General features: G+C 41.3%; 1 protein-coding gene across 1 annotated transcript in view; it reads right to left on the bottom strand.

The window, feature by feature from the left end:
* Nucleotides 1–16456, bottom strand: part of Gabrr3 (gamma-aminobutyric acid type A receptor subunit rho3) — a 62541-nt gene extending 46085 nt beyond the window's left edge. The window contains exons 1-2 of the mRNA XM_055594607.1: nucleotides 16341–16456; nucleotides 1874–1986 (exon numbers count right to left, since the gene is read on the bottom strand). Of these exons, the coding sequence (XP_055450582.1) occupies nucleotides 1874–1986; nucleotides 16341–16456 (229 nt within the window). The remainder of the gene's footprint in view (nucleotides 1–1873; nucleotides 1987–16340) is intronic.
* Between the last annotated feature and the right edge of the window lie 917 nt (nucleotides 16457–17373).

Here is a 17373-nt window from a genome sequence, read left to right as displayed (position 1 = left end):
CACACACACACACACACACACACACACACACACACACACACACACACTATGTATTTTGATCACATCCCCACCAATGCTCCATTCTCAGCAAGAACCCTAGGCACTCCCTATGTCCTCTTCTTTATTTTCCTTTTTAAAAAATTCAAGCCCAATTAGCGGTGCTGGCGTGAGGATGGACAGCCTTCCAGTAGGCACGCCCTCAAGGAAAAAGGATGCTGTCTCTTGGGGGAAACATCAATTGCCAACAACTCTTCAGCCAGGCATGAAGCCTCAAACTCCCTCTCCTGCCCATGCTGGAACTATTGCTGGCTTCATCCTGGTCGGGGCTTCTACAAATACGTTCTTTGGCTGGATGAGAGGCCTGCTTCACAGGAGGAAATTCTCTCCTGATAAAAGACGTTGGGGAGGCCATTAGTCTGAAGGAGGGGAATCTACCACCTTTGGTTGAACCGCCTTCTAAACGTGTACCAGCCTTGGACACAGAAGCTTATTTGGCAGAGGGGAGCAGTCAGTTCAGAGACTCAGATGGCTCAGAATACATGGCTGTTGAGTGCTCAGCCCTAAACAAGCACAGCTTTAAATCTGATTAATTTCCAGGCTTTTGCAGTCATGAATTGGAATCCAACCACAATGATAAACACTCCGGAAAAGAAAAGCCAACAGGCTCACCGAGACTTAAACCTGATGGCAGCATGCTAACCCAGTGCTTCTCGGGGTGTGTTCTCAGAGCTGCGGCATCCGCTTCACGCAGCGTCGGGAGCGCCTGCCCACTGTGCAGACAAGCAAACTCTCAGTCCCACTTAGACCTACTGGACCAAGAATACTGCAGAAGGGACCCAGGGCCCTGACTGTTAAGAGCCTTTCTTATCATTCTGATGCTCAAGATGGTTCGAGTCACTTATGAAATAGAATTTAGGCCAGGTCCTTAGAGTAGCAACCCAAAGGTTCCCAGAGGTTTACAAAAGAAACTCAGGGGCTTGCCAATAGGGAGGCCTCTCAATGATGAAATCATGTGGCAGAACTCCAAGGGAAGAATTCTATGCTCTACAGTACCCCTCTCCTAGGGCTCTGCGCCATCATCCCCCGTTTGCTTTCACCGCTCACTACTTGATCTGAAGAAACTTTCTAACTTCTCTAAACATGAGTTTCTGCATCGGAATATGAAGGTTCATAATGCTGCCTATTTGTAGTGACTGAAGGTAAATGGCGCAGTGCATCAAAGGGCTTAACACAGTGCCCGATCTTAAAACTCAATTTTAAATTGTTAAAAGGGTTTAAAAAGGAGGAAAATAAACCTGGCCCAGGAAGTCATGGCATTAGATATTATGATTGTTCTTCCATTAATGCCAGGCATTCTAGCGTGTAGGAATAACAGTAAGACTCTATAAATTATGTCATCCAATTAAGCTTACGCTAGAAACAGCAAGTTGTTTATACTGCAAATTTATCTGTCTTCTAAATATTGAATGCATTCTATTTGCAAGAGTGTGCATAATAGAAAAAAAAAAAAGAAGTTTGAAGGTCAGTATAAAATGAATGCATTGTCAGATGTTCCCAGTCAAGAGAAGATAATATACAGGTATTTAAATGTATTTATTTGTTTACTTATTTTAGCAGATGGCTTTTTACTAATGCTTTGGTTCTAATTGCTTCAAATTTCCAGTCCCATGTTGAGAGAGCAATAGGATTTTAGCATGTTTGTTTGTTTTTTGTTTTGTTTCATTTTGTGTTGAGCCCTGGCTGTCCTGAAACTTGCTCTGTAGACTAGGCTGGCCTCAAACTCAGAGATCCACCGCACTCTGCCTCCCGAGGGTTGGCATTAAAGGTGTGAGTTACCACACTAGGTAGGCAGAGTTTTTGATGTTACACTTACCTCCAAATCCAGGCCTCGTGGAGAAATCATGGTCCTCTATGTGCAAAAGTTGGTCACGTTTCGGGGGCCAAACTTTAGTGCTGTCATCTTTCCTCATTTTGGTTTCCCGCATGCTGTAACCCCAAGAAAAAAATACACATATGTCTAAGTTAGGGTTACTATCGCTGTGATGAAACACCGTGACCAAAGCAACTTGAGGGATTTTATTACCCATTATGTAAGTATTTTGGGGAAGAAAATATGTATATACAATGATATTACCTTTACAATTTTATTACCATTACCAAAAGGACAAAATAATTTATAAAAATGTTGGTTTGTATTAAATTTAAGAATAAGGAGGGGGCGGAGCCAAGATGGCGACTAGCACACACAGTTTCCAAGCTGTGGAAGAGAAAAAGTTCTGAGTTGATGAGTGGAAGAACTTCTGAAGCCAGGGAAACAACGGAGAGACTTTCTAAACAACAGGGAACATCGCCAGAGGTGAAAACCTTGGTCTCGGGTCACCCAGGGACTTGTTTGGGGAAGGTGAGAAACGATCCCTTGATCTCTCGGCACTCCCCTCCCCCAGACCTCCCTCCTCCTCGGCACAGCGGACTCGCCTTTCTCAGCGCAGACCTAACTGCCTGGGGCCTGCAGCCACTGAGGCTGAGCCCCAAGCCCTTTATCGGCAAAGGCCAGCAGAGCCCCAGATTCGCGCGGCGGCTGCACCATCCTCCCAGGGCCCAAGTCTGCTAGACGCCATACTAGCTCCGCAGGATCGCGATCACTGACGGTACGGCCCGCCCAATACCACAGTGACAGAGAATACGCTATATACTCACCAAAACCAGACAGAAACGCCATACAAGCTAGACACACCAGGCGCTGGGCCTCCGAAGCTTGGAGAGCACAGTAAAGAGACCCCAGGACTTCCCAGAAAGCATCTGGACTAGCAACCCAGTCTCTAGTTACAGTGGGACTTTCTAACCTGGCGGCGGAGCAGCACTGAGCTGGCGGGGCGCATCAGCCCTCCAGTTTAAGACTAACCAGGGCCAAACCAGAGAACAGAAAGGCTGGTTACCCCGATTCCCACTGACGTGACCACCCTGAAATCTCCAGCTGCAGCAAGACCTCATAACCTGGCAGTGACAGCAGCACGGAACTGGCGGAGCACATCAAAGAAGCAGGGCCAAACCAGAGAGCAGACAGCCCAGATACGCCGATCTCTGCCAAGTGACCTGCCTGTAAGTGAGTGCACCCTTGAGAATCTGCAGCTCCACTGATCCTGGCTTCTTCTAAAACAGAAGCCAGGCATCGAACCCCCTCCCACCCATATACCCACTTTGGGAAACAGAGGGGCACTTGGAACATTGAAGTTCCTGCTCTGTGGGTCTAATTGAGGAGTTAAGGCAGTTAATGCCAGAAATTGCGCTGCGATCATCACTAGCGCCTGCGACATATACATTGCAGAGCCCCTCTCACACACTCAAGGGTTCAACATTAGCCATCACTCTGTCCCTCGAGACACACGCCCACACCCACTTACACACACACACACATATACACACACACGCACGCACGCTTGCATTTGCCTCTGTTTGCGCCTGCGTACTTTCCTCCCACAGGTACAGCTAGTCCTCAGCATACGCTAAGGACACGGGACCTCTCTCAACTTCCTGAAGAATTCTCCAGACTCGAGAGAGAGACAGTACCAGTCTGATCGGCTGAATCCAAAAACAAACAGGGAAGGTCTCAGATAAGCCAATGGCCAGGGGTAGGCGAAAGAACATTTCCAACATAAATCAGGACATCATGACTTCACCAGCAAACCCCAAAATCGATGGATATTCCAATTCATCAGAAGCACAGGAAAATGACCTTAAAGCCATGCTTGCTCAATTATTTGAGGCTCATAAGGAGGAAATGAACAAATCTTTCAAAGAGATGGCCAGTCAATTGGAGGTAAAGAAAGAAGAAATAGACAAAACCCTTAAAGAAACACAGGCAAACATAGCCAAACAAATAGAGGCACAAGTAGAGAAGAAATTAGTGGCATACAAAAAGGAAATGAACAAAGAAATAGAGTCCATCGTAGAGAGACAGGAATCCAAATTCAAACACATAAAAGAAATGGTGCAAGGCATGAAAACAGAATTAGAATCAATAAAGAAAACCCAAAGTGAGAAAACTCTTGAGCTGGAGAACTTGGAGAAAAGATCAGGAACCACAAAAGTAAGCATCACCAACAGAATACAAGAGATGGAAGAGAGAATCTCTGGAGCTGAAGACACACTTGCAGAAATTGATACTTCTCTCAAAGAAAAAGTAAAATCAGAAAAGTTCCAATCACAAAATATGCAAGAAATCAAGGATGCTATGAAAAGACAAAATCTAAGAATAATAGGAATTGATGAAAAAGAAGACTCCAGGCTCCAAGGCCCAGAAAATATTTTCAAAAAAATCATAGAAGAAAATTTTCCCAACTTAAAGAAAGAGATGTCCATAAATATACAAGAGGCCTACAGAACACCAAATAGACTAGACCAGAAAAGAAACACATCACGTCACATCATAGTCAAAACACTAAATCTACAGAACAAAGAAAAGATATTAAAAGCAGCAAGGGAAAAAGGCCAAGTAACATATGAAGGTAGACCTATCAGAATCACACCAGACTTCTCATCAGAAACTATGAAAGCCAGAGGGCCTGGGCAAGCATCATGGAGACTCTAAGAGATCACAAATGTCAACCCAGACTTCTATACCCTGCAAAGCTTTCAATCAACATAGATGGAGAAAACAAAATATTCCATGACAAAACTAAATTTACACAATATCTATACAGCAAACCAACCCTACAGAAGATACTAGAAGGAAAACTCCAATCCAACGAAAACGAATTCACCCAAGAAAACAGGGCATACAGATAATGTCCCAACAAAAATGAAAAGAAAACAAGCAATGAAACAAGGTAAGATCATCGACTCCATTACACAAGGAACTAACATGCATTGGTCAATATTATCTATCAATATTAATGGACTCAACTCACCAATAAAAAGACACAGGCTAACAGAATGGTTACGGAAACAGGACCCAACATTCTGTTGCATCCAAGAAACACACCTATGCAACAAAGATAAACACTACCTCAGAGTAAAGGGCTGGAAAAATGTTTTTCAAGCAAATGGTTCCAGAAAACAAGCTGGAGTAGCCATCCTAATATCTAATAAAATAGACTTTCAACCCAAGTTAATCAAAAAAGATAAGAAGGGCCACTATATTCTCATCAAAGGAAAAATCCAACAAGAGGACATCACAATTTTGAATATCTATGCCCCAAATACAAGAGCACCTACATTCGTAAATGAAACAATATTAAAGCTTAAATCATACATTGATCCTAATACCTTAATAGTGGGAGACTTCAACACCCCACTCTCATCAAGGGACAGATCAACCAGACAGACACCAAATAGGGAAATGAAAGCACTCACAGAATCCCTAAATCAAATGGACCTAATAGATGTCTACAGATCTTTTCACCCAAACTCAAAAGAGTACACCTTCTTTTCAGCACCGCATGGAACCTTCTCCAAAATAGACCATATAGTTGGTCACAAAGCAAGCCTCAACAGATACAAAAGGATTGAAATAATCCCTTGTATACTATCTGACCACCATGGACTAAAGCTGGACATCAACAACAACAGAAACAACAAAAAGCCGACATGCACATGGAAACTGAACAACTTACTACTCAATGACAGCTGGGTCAAGGAAGAAATAAAGAAAGAAATTAAAGACTTTCTAGAATTCAATGAAAATGAAGGCACAACATACCCAAATTTATGGGACACATTGAAAGCAGTGCTCAGAGGAAAATTTATAGCACTAAGTGCCTACAAGAAGAAATCTGTAACATCACATACAAACAACTTAATGGCCCAACTGAAAACCTAGAAAAAAAAGAAGCAGATACACCCAAGAGGAGCAGACGGCTGGAAATAATCAAACTAAGGGCAGAAATCAATCAATTAGAAACAAATAAAATTATCCAAAGAATCAATGAAACAAAAAGCTGGTTCTTTGAGAAAATCAACAAGATAGACAAACCCTTAGCCAAACTAACTAAAAAGCAGAGAGAAACCATACAAATCAGCAAAATCAGAAAGGAAAATGGGGACATAACTACAGACACTGAGGAAATCCAAACGATTATTAGGTCATACTACAAAAGCCTATATGGCACAAAATTTGAAAATCTAAATGAAATGGATAACTTTCTTGACAGATTCCATCTACCAAAATTAAGTCAAGATCAGGTAGAAAGACTGAATAGTCCTATATCTCCCAAGGAAATTGAAGCAGTCATTAACAGTCTCCCCTCCAAAAAAAGCCCTGGACCAGATGGCTTCAGCGCAGAATTCTACAAGACCTTCAAAGAAGTACTAACACCAATTCTCCTCAAACTATTCCATAAAATAGAAACAGAAGGAACACTACCAAACTCATTCTATGAAGCCACAGTCACTTTGATACCTAAACCACACAAAGATCCAACAAAAAAAGAGAACTTCAGACCTATCTCTCTTATGAACATTGATGCAAAAATACTCAATAAAATACTTGCAAACCGAATCCAAGAACACATCAAAGATATCATCCACCATGACCAAGTAGGCTTCATCCCAGGAATGCAAGGGTGGTTCAACATACGGAAATCCATCAATGTAATCCACCACATAAACAAAATGAAGGAGAAAAACCACATGATCATCTCCTTAGATGCTGAAAAAGCATTTGACAAAGTCCAGCACCCATTTATGTTTAAAGTCTTGGAGAGATCAGGGATACAAGGCACATACCTAAAGATAGTAAAGGCAATATACAGCAAGCCTATAGCCAACATCAAACTCAATGGAGAGAAACTTAAATCAATCCCACTGAAATCAGGGACAAGACAAGGCTGCCCACTCTCTCCATATCTCTTTAACATTGTACTTGAAGTCCTAGCCAGAGCAATAAGACAACTAAAGGAGATCAAGGGGATACAAATCGGAAAGGAAGAGGTCAAAGTGTCACTATTTGCAGATGATATGATAGTATACATGAGCGACCCCAAAGATTCAACCAGAGAACTTCTTCAGCTGATAAACACCTTCAGCAAAGTGGCAGGATACAAAATCAACTCAAAAAAATCAGAGGCCCTCTTGTATACCAAAGACAAAAAGGCTGAGAAAGAAATTAGGGAAACAACACCCTTCACAATAGCCACTAACAACATAAAGTACCTTGGTGTGACTCTAACCAAGCAAGTGAAAGACCTATTTGAGAAAAACTTCAAGTCTTTGAAGAAAGAAATTGAAGAAGATCTCAGAAGATGGAAAGATCTCCCGTGCTCATGGATTGGTAGGATTAACATTGTGAAAAACTTTGAGAAAAACTTCAAGTCTTTGAAGAAAGAAATTGAAGAAGATCTCAGAAGATGGAAAGATCTCCCGTGCTCATGGATTGGTAGGATTAACATTGTGAAAATGGCCATCCTGCCAAAAGCAATCTACAGATTCAATGCAATTCCCATCAAAATACCAACTCAATTCTTTACAGACCTTGAAAAAAAGATTCTCAGCTTCATATGGAGAAACAAAAAACCCAGAATCTCCAAAATGATCCTGTACAACAACAGATCATCTGGAGCTATCTCCATTCCCGATCTCAAGCTGTACTACAGGGCAACAGTAATAAAAACTGCATGGTATTGGCATAGAAACAGAAAGGAGGATCAATGGAATCGCATAGAAGACCCAGAAATAAACCCACACACCTATGAATTCTCAATATTTGACAAAGAAGCCAAATCCATTCAATGGAAAAAAGACAGCATCTTCAACAAATGGTGCTGGACCAACTGGATGTCTCCATGCAGAAAAATGAAAATAGATCCATATCTATCACCCTGCACAAAACTAAAGTCCAAGTGGATCAAGGACCTCAACATAAAACCAGATACTCTAAATCAGCTGGAAAAAAAAGTGGGAAACAGCCTAGAATTCATTGGCACAGGAGACAACTTCCTGAACAGAACACCAACAGCACAGGCTCTAAGAGCAACAATCAATAAATGGGACCTCATGAAACTGAAAAGCTTCTGTAAAGCAAAAGACACTGTCATCAAAACAAATTGACAGCCTACAGATTGGGAAAGAATCTTCACCAACCCTTTATCTGACAGAGGGCTAATATCAAGTATATATAAAGAACTAAAGAAGCAGAAAAGCAACAAACCAAGTAATCTACTTAAAAAATGGGGAACAGAGCTAAACAGAGAATTCTCGAAAGAGGAACGTCGAATGGCAGAGAAACACTTAAAGAAATGCTCAACCTCATTAGCCATTAGGGAAATGCAAATCAAAACGACCCTGAGATATCACCTTACACCCATCAGAATGGCCAAGATGAAAAACTCAAGTGATAGCACATGCTGGAGAGGTTGTGGAGAAAAGGGAACCCTCCTCCATTGCTGGTGGGAATGTAAACTGGTTCAACCACTCTGGAAGTCAATCTGGCGCTTTCTCAGACAACTAGGAGTAGTGCTACCTCAAGACCCAGCTATACCACTCCTAGGTATATACCCAAAATTTGCTCAAGTACACAACAAGGACATTTGTTCAACCATGTTCATAGCAGCTTTATTTGTAATAGCCAGAACTTGGAAACAACCCAGATGTCCATCAACGGAGGAATGGATACAGAAACTGTGGTATTTTTACACAATGGAATACTACTCAGCAATCAAAAAGGAAGAAATCATGAAATTTGCAGGCAAGTGGTGGGATCTAGAAAAGATCATTCTGAGTGAAGTATCCCAGAAGGAGAAAGACAAACTTGGTATATACTCGCTTATATAGACCTACAAGACATGATAAACATAATGAAATCTACACACCTAAAGAAGATAATCAAGAAAGTGGACACAGGCGAAGGTGATTAATCCTCATTTAGAAAGACAAATGGGATGTGCATTGAACTTATGACAGGAGTCTATCACAAAAGGCATCTGAAAGACTCTACCTAGCAGTGTTTCAAAGCAGACACTAAGACTCATAACCAAACCCTCGGCAGAGTGCAGGGAATCATATGAAAGAAGGGAAGTTAGTATGATATGGAAAGGATAGGAGCTCCACAAGGACCAAATATATCTGGGCACAGGGTCTTTTCTGAGACTGACACTCAACCAAGGACCATCTATGGATATAACCTAGAACTTCTGCTCGGATGTGGCCTGTGGTAGCTCAGTAACCAAGTAGTTTTCCAAAGTAAGGGGAACACGGACTATTTCTAATAGGATCTCAAGGGCAGGCTGTTTGACCCCCACCCCAGGGGAGGAGCAGTCTGTTAGGCCACAGAGGAGGACTTTGCAGCCAGCCCTGAAGATACCTGATAAAACAGGGTCAGATGAAAGGGGAGGAGGTCCTCCCCTATCAGGGGACTTGGAAAGGGGCAGGGAGGAGACCAGGGAGGGAGTGTGGGGTTGGGGAGGGAATGAGGGAGCGGGATACAGCTGGGACACAGAGTTAACAAAATGTAACTAAAAAGAAAAATAAAAAAAAAAAAAAGAATAAAACCTTAGTGAAAATGAATTTGTTAATTAAATGGTGGTATATTTGGGGAGTATATTTTTTCCAGTTATTTTATGTTCTAAGAAATGGAGCTGGGCAGTGGTGGTGCACGTCTTTAATATCTGCACTCAGGAGGCAGAGGCAGGTGGATCAATGAGTTCGAGGCTAGCCTGGTCTACAGAATGAGTTCTAGAAAACCAGGGATGCACAGAGAAACCCTGTCTTGATAAATAAACAAACAAAAAATGACAGACAGAAGGAAAGAAGGAAAGGAAGGAAGGAAGGAAGGAAGGAAGGAAGGAAGGAAGGAAGGAAGGGAGGGATACATCTGTGCAGGGGATTTAGGTTATCTCCATGCATGGTCCTTGGTTGTAGTACCAGTCTCAGAAAAGACCACTGGGACCAGATTTTTTGGTTCTGTTGGTCGTCTTGTGGAGCTCCTGTTCCCTCCAGGTCTTTCTATCTCCCTCTTCTTCTGTAAGATTCCCTGCACTCTGCCCAAAGTCTGGCTGAGTCTCAGCATCTGTTTTAATACCCTGCTGGGTAGAGTCTTTCAGAAGCCCTCCGTGGTAGACTCCTGTCCTGTTCCCTGTTTTCTCCTTCTTCCAATGTCTATCCCATTTGCCTTTCTGAATGAGGAAACTCCTTCTTGCTTAGTTTCTTTAGGTGTACAGATTTTAGCATTGTTTACCCATGGCAGCTCAGTCTCCAAGTGGGTTCCCTAGTATGGGGAAGAGGGGCTGTCTCTGACATGAACTCAGTGGCTGGCTCTTTGATCACACCCCCTGAGGGGGGAGTAGCCTTCCTAGGCCACAGAGGAAGACAATGCAGCCAGTCCTGATGAGACCTGATAGGCTAGGGTCTCATCAGGATGAGACCTCCTCTATCAGTGGACTGGGGGAGGGTCATGGGAGGAGAAGAGGGAGGAAGGGTGGGATTTGGACGGGATAAGGGATGGGGCTAGCTACAGCTAGGATACAAAATGAATAAATTGTAATTAATAAAAAATAAATTAAAAAAGAAAGGATGGAAGGAAGAAAGGGAAAACTTGGTTTTGCATAAACTAATTTTTTTTGTTGTTTTTTTACTCTTTAGATGAAAATACTGAATTTTGTTTATGTATGTGTACATACATTGACTTTCAAGAAACATTTTTTGTATTGTTCGAAAAATGCCCCCGAATTATCTACATTTCTTCTGACTTATATTTTAAAAGCCACACCGTGTGACCAATTACCCACAATCACTTTTGGTGATTTATAACCTAACAAATTAGCCGGGTCCTTCATTCAGTTTTGTTGAAAGAAGGTGGGAAGCCAGCCAGTGTGAAAGGATGCATTACTTGGAGTAGAGTCATTCACTACATCAAGTATTTATAAATGTCCCTTTGTACTCAGGGAGCCCCGTTTGCCAGGAAAGCACACCGCAAGATTAGGAGAGAGGGAGCTGCCTGTGTTCTGTCGCATGAGAGAGTATGAGACAGAGTCTTATGGGACAATGGGGGGTGATGAAGGAGACTGTGATGAGTTTCGGGATTAATCTACTTTCATAAGGAGGTCATAAAGAATGGAATCCTGAAACTGTTCAGAGGTTGCACAAGACGACATGCCCCTCAGATAGCTTCCATGTGCCCTTAAAGATACATGAAGCCTCATGAATACAGATGTTTGCTTTGAAAACTTCTGACATATATATTTAGAATTATATGCAATTAGATATTATTTATTTATAATATGTGTAATAGCTGTATTTAAAATTCTATTTAAAAAACCCAAAACAAAACAACAACAAGAAAACCTCACAAACTACATTGGAATATGGTACATGGGGTAACCTGAATTTGTGTTTTCAGACCATGGTCACTCATATTTAGCAACAGAGCAAATTGTCTCTCATTATCTTTGGGGAAAAAAATGAACTTGGAAACCCTTACATCCAATCCATCTTCTTGAGTCATTCTAGAAGTCAACTGTTCTTGTCATTCTTTGAGCATGTCCTATTATCATGATGACTTTTCCTTATCATCATTATTATTTAAATTTTCATACAACATATTTTGACTATATTCTGTTCTCTCTCCAAGCCCCTCCAGATCTTCCTCACTCCCCACCCATTAACTCAAAAAAAACTTCCAAAAACAAAAAATGAACAAAGCAACCGGTAAAGACCCCCCAATCATCAAACCGTAACAATCACAATGACAAAGGCAACCAAACAAACTCGGAGCCATTTTGTGTTGGACAAGTACTCCTGAGTACTAGCCGGTGCTGGCGTGTGGTTGATGTAACGGTGACAATCCGCTGGAGAAAATTAACTTTTGTCTTTCCCAGAAGGTATCAATTGCAAATAGCTTCTTGATTAGGGGGTGGGACTTTGTGTCCACTTCTTCTCCAGCCTGAGACCAGCCTTGTATGTGCTGTTACGGTTTCTATGATTTCGTATGTACACCAGTCCCATTTCCTTGGAGTTGTTCACACCTCGGGCTAGTGACTTTTTTTTTTTCTGCCCCCTCTTCATAAATCCCTGAGCCTTGAGGGGAGCGGCTTGATTAAGACACCTCACTCAGGAACAAGTGCTCCAGTCTCTCCCTCTCTGCGCACTGTGCAATTGTGCCTCTCTGTTGTCTACTGCAGGAAGGAGCTTCTCTGATAAGGGTTGAGTGATGTACTGATCTCACTCAGGAAGAACATTTTCTTACTCAAGTTCTATCACAAGTGAACACAGAAGCTCAGATTGAAACCCACACAGTGCTATGAATTACATTATTTTTTATTTAAAAAAATGTAAAATCTATCAAAAAGTTCTGTTATGCTATATAGGTAAAAATTCACACTATCGTAAAGTAGCAGGGAAATAACTTGCCCTGCTTTTCAACACTAAGAAAACCTTCCTAGTTGGGCAACCAATGTTCCTTTCCAGGTCCCTGATGCTGTGGGTAGCCTTAGGGAGGATGAGGAGAGTCCTGTGGCCTTGCCTGAACAGCTCCTAGACACAAGAACTCCATCCGGAATGCATGGTTGATGCACTCAGTACCCTTTTCCTTCAAAGGGAACACCTGTACAGGTGAACATTTCCATGCACGAGACAGCCAGAAAGTGTGCTTCACAAGAGCCACTGCATCTCATCCGGGTCTCTGCCAGGTCACGAGCTCAGAGCTCAGGGTTCAGACTTCTTGGCAGAGTTGGGAAACTGAAGCAATTTTAGAGTTGGTCTGTAGAAATTATTTGGAGCTCACACGGTACTAGAAGTTACAAAATTTAATATGAGACTTGGAGTTCCTGTCTTGTTGGAAAAAGATCAGAAATCCGCTACTTGTGCTAATGTTTCCACAACCATATTGGGTAACTTTTCACACCAGTGCTGGGCTTGGGTTAGAACGCTGAAGGTATGCACCCTGATTGTGGCCTTCAGAGTAATTTGTAGATTACTATACAGGTTTGTTCTAGAGTGCTCTGAACAGTTAATAAGAGCCAATTGCTTAGTTTCCAGAAGATTTATAAGCCTGCTATAAAATAGAAAGGTTAGCTTGTAAAACGTATAATTAAGTAAGTTACATAAAGTATGCATAAATGAATAAAATAAACAAACAAATAAGGACATTGTCGTAAGATGTTGACAGGGCCAATGTGGGATGGTTTAGTAATTACTGAATTCTGCCGGAAAGCTATAATAGGCTTAAACAGCCCGAGGACAGCGTCATTGCAATAGAACCAGATGTCTTTTCCAGGCAGAAAAAGACATTTTCACTTGACAAACATTTTCTTATCTGTGTTCTTCCCCACCATCTTTCTTAAAAGCAAGTAGAATATTAGAATAAAAGATTTAAAAAATTTTAGCCCAAGAAAAGGATATCTTTGGATGGAAAGCAAGCTTACAATCTTATTGAAACTAAATAGCTCTATTAATATAATATACATAGGCTGGACTGCATGAAAGCTGGACTGAGAAGAGTTGATACAAGCAGAAAGCAGTGCGTCTAACATGCGCGACTTTCAAACAAAGATTATGTCTTCATTTCACCTACACTTTGCTGGTTTTTCCTGCATTATTAAGGGGTACATTATCAATATTTATTTACAACATAAGTATGGAGAAGCTTGGCCCTACTTCTCTGGATGGAGCAAGGCTCCATAGTCTTTTTTATTTTTATTTTTTTTTTTTTTTTGTCAAACGCTTTAAAATTTATGTGAGGGAGCACTGAGAGCAAGCAGTGTAAAAGCTGGCTCTTGGATGTCTGTGTTCATTCAGGGAAAGTGCCTCTGTTTCATCCTGGGTGGGTGCTTTGAACCAGGGTGGTGGTTTCCATGACCTAGGGGATTGTTCACTGCAGCACAAAAGCAGCTGATAGGAATTTTAATGAATCACATTCTGGCTTGTGGCCTGGAGGGTTCTTGAGTTATTACACAGAGACATGGAAAATAAGCATCTGAGCTTCAGACAGCAGATACCCCAGGGTTTCCTCTAGAGGAAACCTGACCTACACAACCTTTAATTTTTTCTTTTAAAAGGAAATAAAGAAAAACATGTAACCTAAGGGAAAAGTTTCCTCCTTCCCAGAAAGATTTTTTGCTTCCTGTTGACTTAATAAAAAACATGGAATGGGTGGTACGGATAGGGGTGAGTATAGCTTTTAAAAATATTACTGTTATTGACAGCTTCATACACGCAAACCTTGCCTACTGATTGCTTTTATCGCCCGCCTCCCTGCCACCATTGTTCACTCCCCACCATACAAACAAATTTCTCTCTCATTTGTTTTGTTTTGTCACCCACTGAGATTAACCAGGCAGTCACTGTGATCACATGTTTGGAGCTATGTGTTGGATGCTGGGAAGAGGGTACTGAACCAAATACAGTGATTCCTTCTCTCTAGAATCCATTAATTGCCAGTAGTTCAGAGGTAACTGTTGAGCCAGGATTGTTGATAAGATCTTGACTGATCATGTATGCACTCTTCTAAGGGAACAGATGACCCCCTTCTATTGATGGGACCAAATGATGATATTAGTTGTATGATGTTTTTTTCTCCATACTGTGCCATGGATGTGGATGAGTATGAAGAAATATCTCTCTTTATAATTCTTATTATAATGTGTTTTTTTTCTTTAAGCAGTTATGGAACATCCAGAAAAAAAAATCTATTGCTTTACATGATAGACGATATTTAACATTTATTATGAAATAAACTACATGAATTTTGGAAGCTATCTGAAACAAACAAAACCGAAAACCACATATAGTCTGGCATAACCTTACACTCACCAATCATTCACATGCTTAATTTCTTTGAAGAGGACCCCCAAAAGAGCTATACTCAGTAAGACCTTGTGTCATCTCAGGTTTGTTGGCTAGGTCTCCAGTACCAGGTATGATTTCTCTCCTGTTGAATGGGCCTTTAAGTTCAGTCGGCTATTGGTTGGCACCAACATGTGAATGGCACTTAATTGCACCCTTACCCATATCTTGCCATGATGGCCATTGTCATGGTTCATAGGTGGAAAGGTTTAAGAGCCAAATGCATGGAAGTCTGCTGTGACTCAGTCTCTCCTAGCAAACGGTGACATAAACAAGACTGGAACAATGGCAATGATCATACTAATGAGGACTGTGGAAGAGTTCCTACGGTCCCACTCCTAGACAAAGAGCAAAAAAGCAACTAACGACTGCTGGGGAATTAGCCTCCCCCAGGGAGGAGCTCCCTCAGTGGTTGTCAATGCAGATAGATCAGCCCTGAAACCGCATATACACAGACAACAAAGAATGGACTCACAATGGTTTCATTTATATGTCTCCACATACACATATGTATACACACATGTGTATGCATGTTTGTGCAGCAGTAACAGTCAAATAAGAAAAGGCTATCAGCTTGAGAGTGTGTGGAACATTGGAAGAGCTGGAGGGAGGAAATGGGAGGAGGAAAATGATGACATTGTATTTCAATTAATATCTATTTTAAAAGTACAAAGCAGGACAGGAATCGGGACTGTAGTTCCGATCTTCTTTAAACTTGCCCGTTTTGAAGGTATTGATCAAATGTATTTGTTCTTTCTCCTGATCTTTCAGAGTTTCACGAATATGGAATATGCAAGACATTCAGGGCAATCTGTCCAACATCTGTTACTTCACAGACTAAGTCTTTTGAGAGATCTTATAGCAAAGGAAGAATTTGGCAAGGACATTCTTTGGGGAGAAGAGTGTCTAATTTGTCCCATTTGCAAGGCTGGGAAACGGCCTCAGAGAACTCTGCGTGAAACCTGGAGAGCCCCAGGCATGTTGCAATGCCCTGGCTGTTGTAACACACTGATTTCCCCTGCATATATCCAGGCATCCCATGTTATTGATGGAAAAATAGCAATGACGATGGGCTGACCTTTGGAAAGGTATTTTAAATATAGGGACACTATTTTCCACAGATAACAAATGGCCGTAATGCTTTTTTAACACTATCTCTTTACAATACAACCCCCCTCCCCACCACACACAAAACTGACATGGAAAGAAGTTGTTTCTTAAACTATTAATTCAGAACTTGAAGAAACTGTAGACAAGTATCATTACTAATAATAAATGCATTCGTCATCGAAGAAACATGCTCCCTGAAAGATGGTCCATATGTGAAACATTTCACTATTTGCTCCCCAAATAAAAATAACTAAACAAACAATGCCAAAGATGGATGATATCATGTCTTTGGATATTCTCCAGAGATGATTTTTTTTTTCTTTCTGATGAGTTGTGCTATTCCAGACACAGGTACAAAGATGGGCTTCTCTTAATGATAGGTTTCTAGATTAGCAGAGGGTCTGAGGCAGCTGTTGAGAGAAATTAGGAAGTAACTGATTTGTGTTTCAGTGTCTTACCGGGCTTGTTTCGGTGAAGAAAGGCATTGCTGGTGGGACCTCTTGACTGCAGAAGCATCTGGCATCATTGTGATCCAGGTGCAGGTGAAGGAGACCCACCAAACAGCTGGGACCATGTCTTCCAGAAGAAAGGAATGCAGCTGCTGAAATTCCCTGTCCACGTGTCTTTCAAAAACAAAACAAAACAAAAACAAATATCACATCATAAATATGAACTCAGGAGAAAAAAAAGCAGTCATTGCCTTCAGTGATGTCCTTTTCCCCCTTAGATTAAACAGAACGGCATCACTCATAGGCATGTGTACGTCTGCCTCTTTGGCAATGCAAGGAAAACAAGGCTTCTGTTGTTTTCGTTTTTCCCCTTTCCAGGGAAGGTTCTTAGTAGGATGCTTGACTCCCTGAGCAATAAACTCTCAGCTGCTGTCCTCAGCAGACAAAGAAGCTAGGTTCGGCGCTAATCCTCTTAATCCAATGCAATATAATTTGAATATATGTAATGACTGTAAAATAATATGCTTAATGAGAGAAAGATGATTAATTTAATCTTAATCACACACTGCAAGACCTTCTCTTTTATCTCATGGCTTCATTTAATCCAGAGAGGAATAATTTCCTCTCCTCAAACACACAGAACTCCCTGCAGAGCAGAAAAATCATATTACTATATTTTCAAGTAAATAATCTCATTTTGAGATGATGGTTTATTCCCTTCATAACAAAAAATAATTCAACTTAAGTTTAAATATGGAAAGCAACCTCTAAATGAAACATTACTGTACTGGATAATGTGCCAAACATTTGCCTGTCACCGTTAAATTTGGCCATACATGCTCCTAAAAGCCTGCTACCTACATACAGAGAGTAGAAATTCTGGCTGGTAATATTCCCTGTATGTCTTAGCTGGGCGTCCATTGCTGTGATAAAATATGGCCAAAAGCAACTTGGGGAGGAAAGGATTTACTTCATCTTACAGCTCTCAGTCCACATTAAGGCAATTCAGGCAGGAACTCAAGCAAGAACCTGGAGGCGGGAG

Source organism: Psammomys obesus, unplaced genomic scaffold, assembly GCF_907164565.1.
Source record: "Psammomys obesus unplaced genomic scaffold, mPsaObe1.curated_primary_1811, whole genome shotgun sequence".
Classification (NCBI taxonomy): domain Eukaryota; kingdom Metazoa; phylum Chordata; class Mammalia; order Rodentia; family Muridae; genus Psammomys; species Psammomys obesus.
This window is presented reverse-complemented; position numbering and strand designations above follow the sequence as displayed.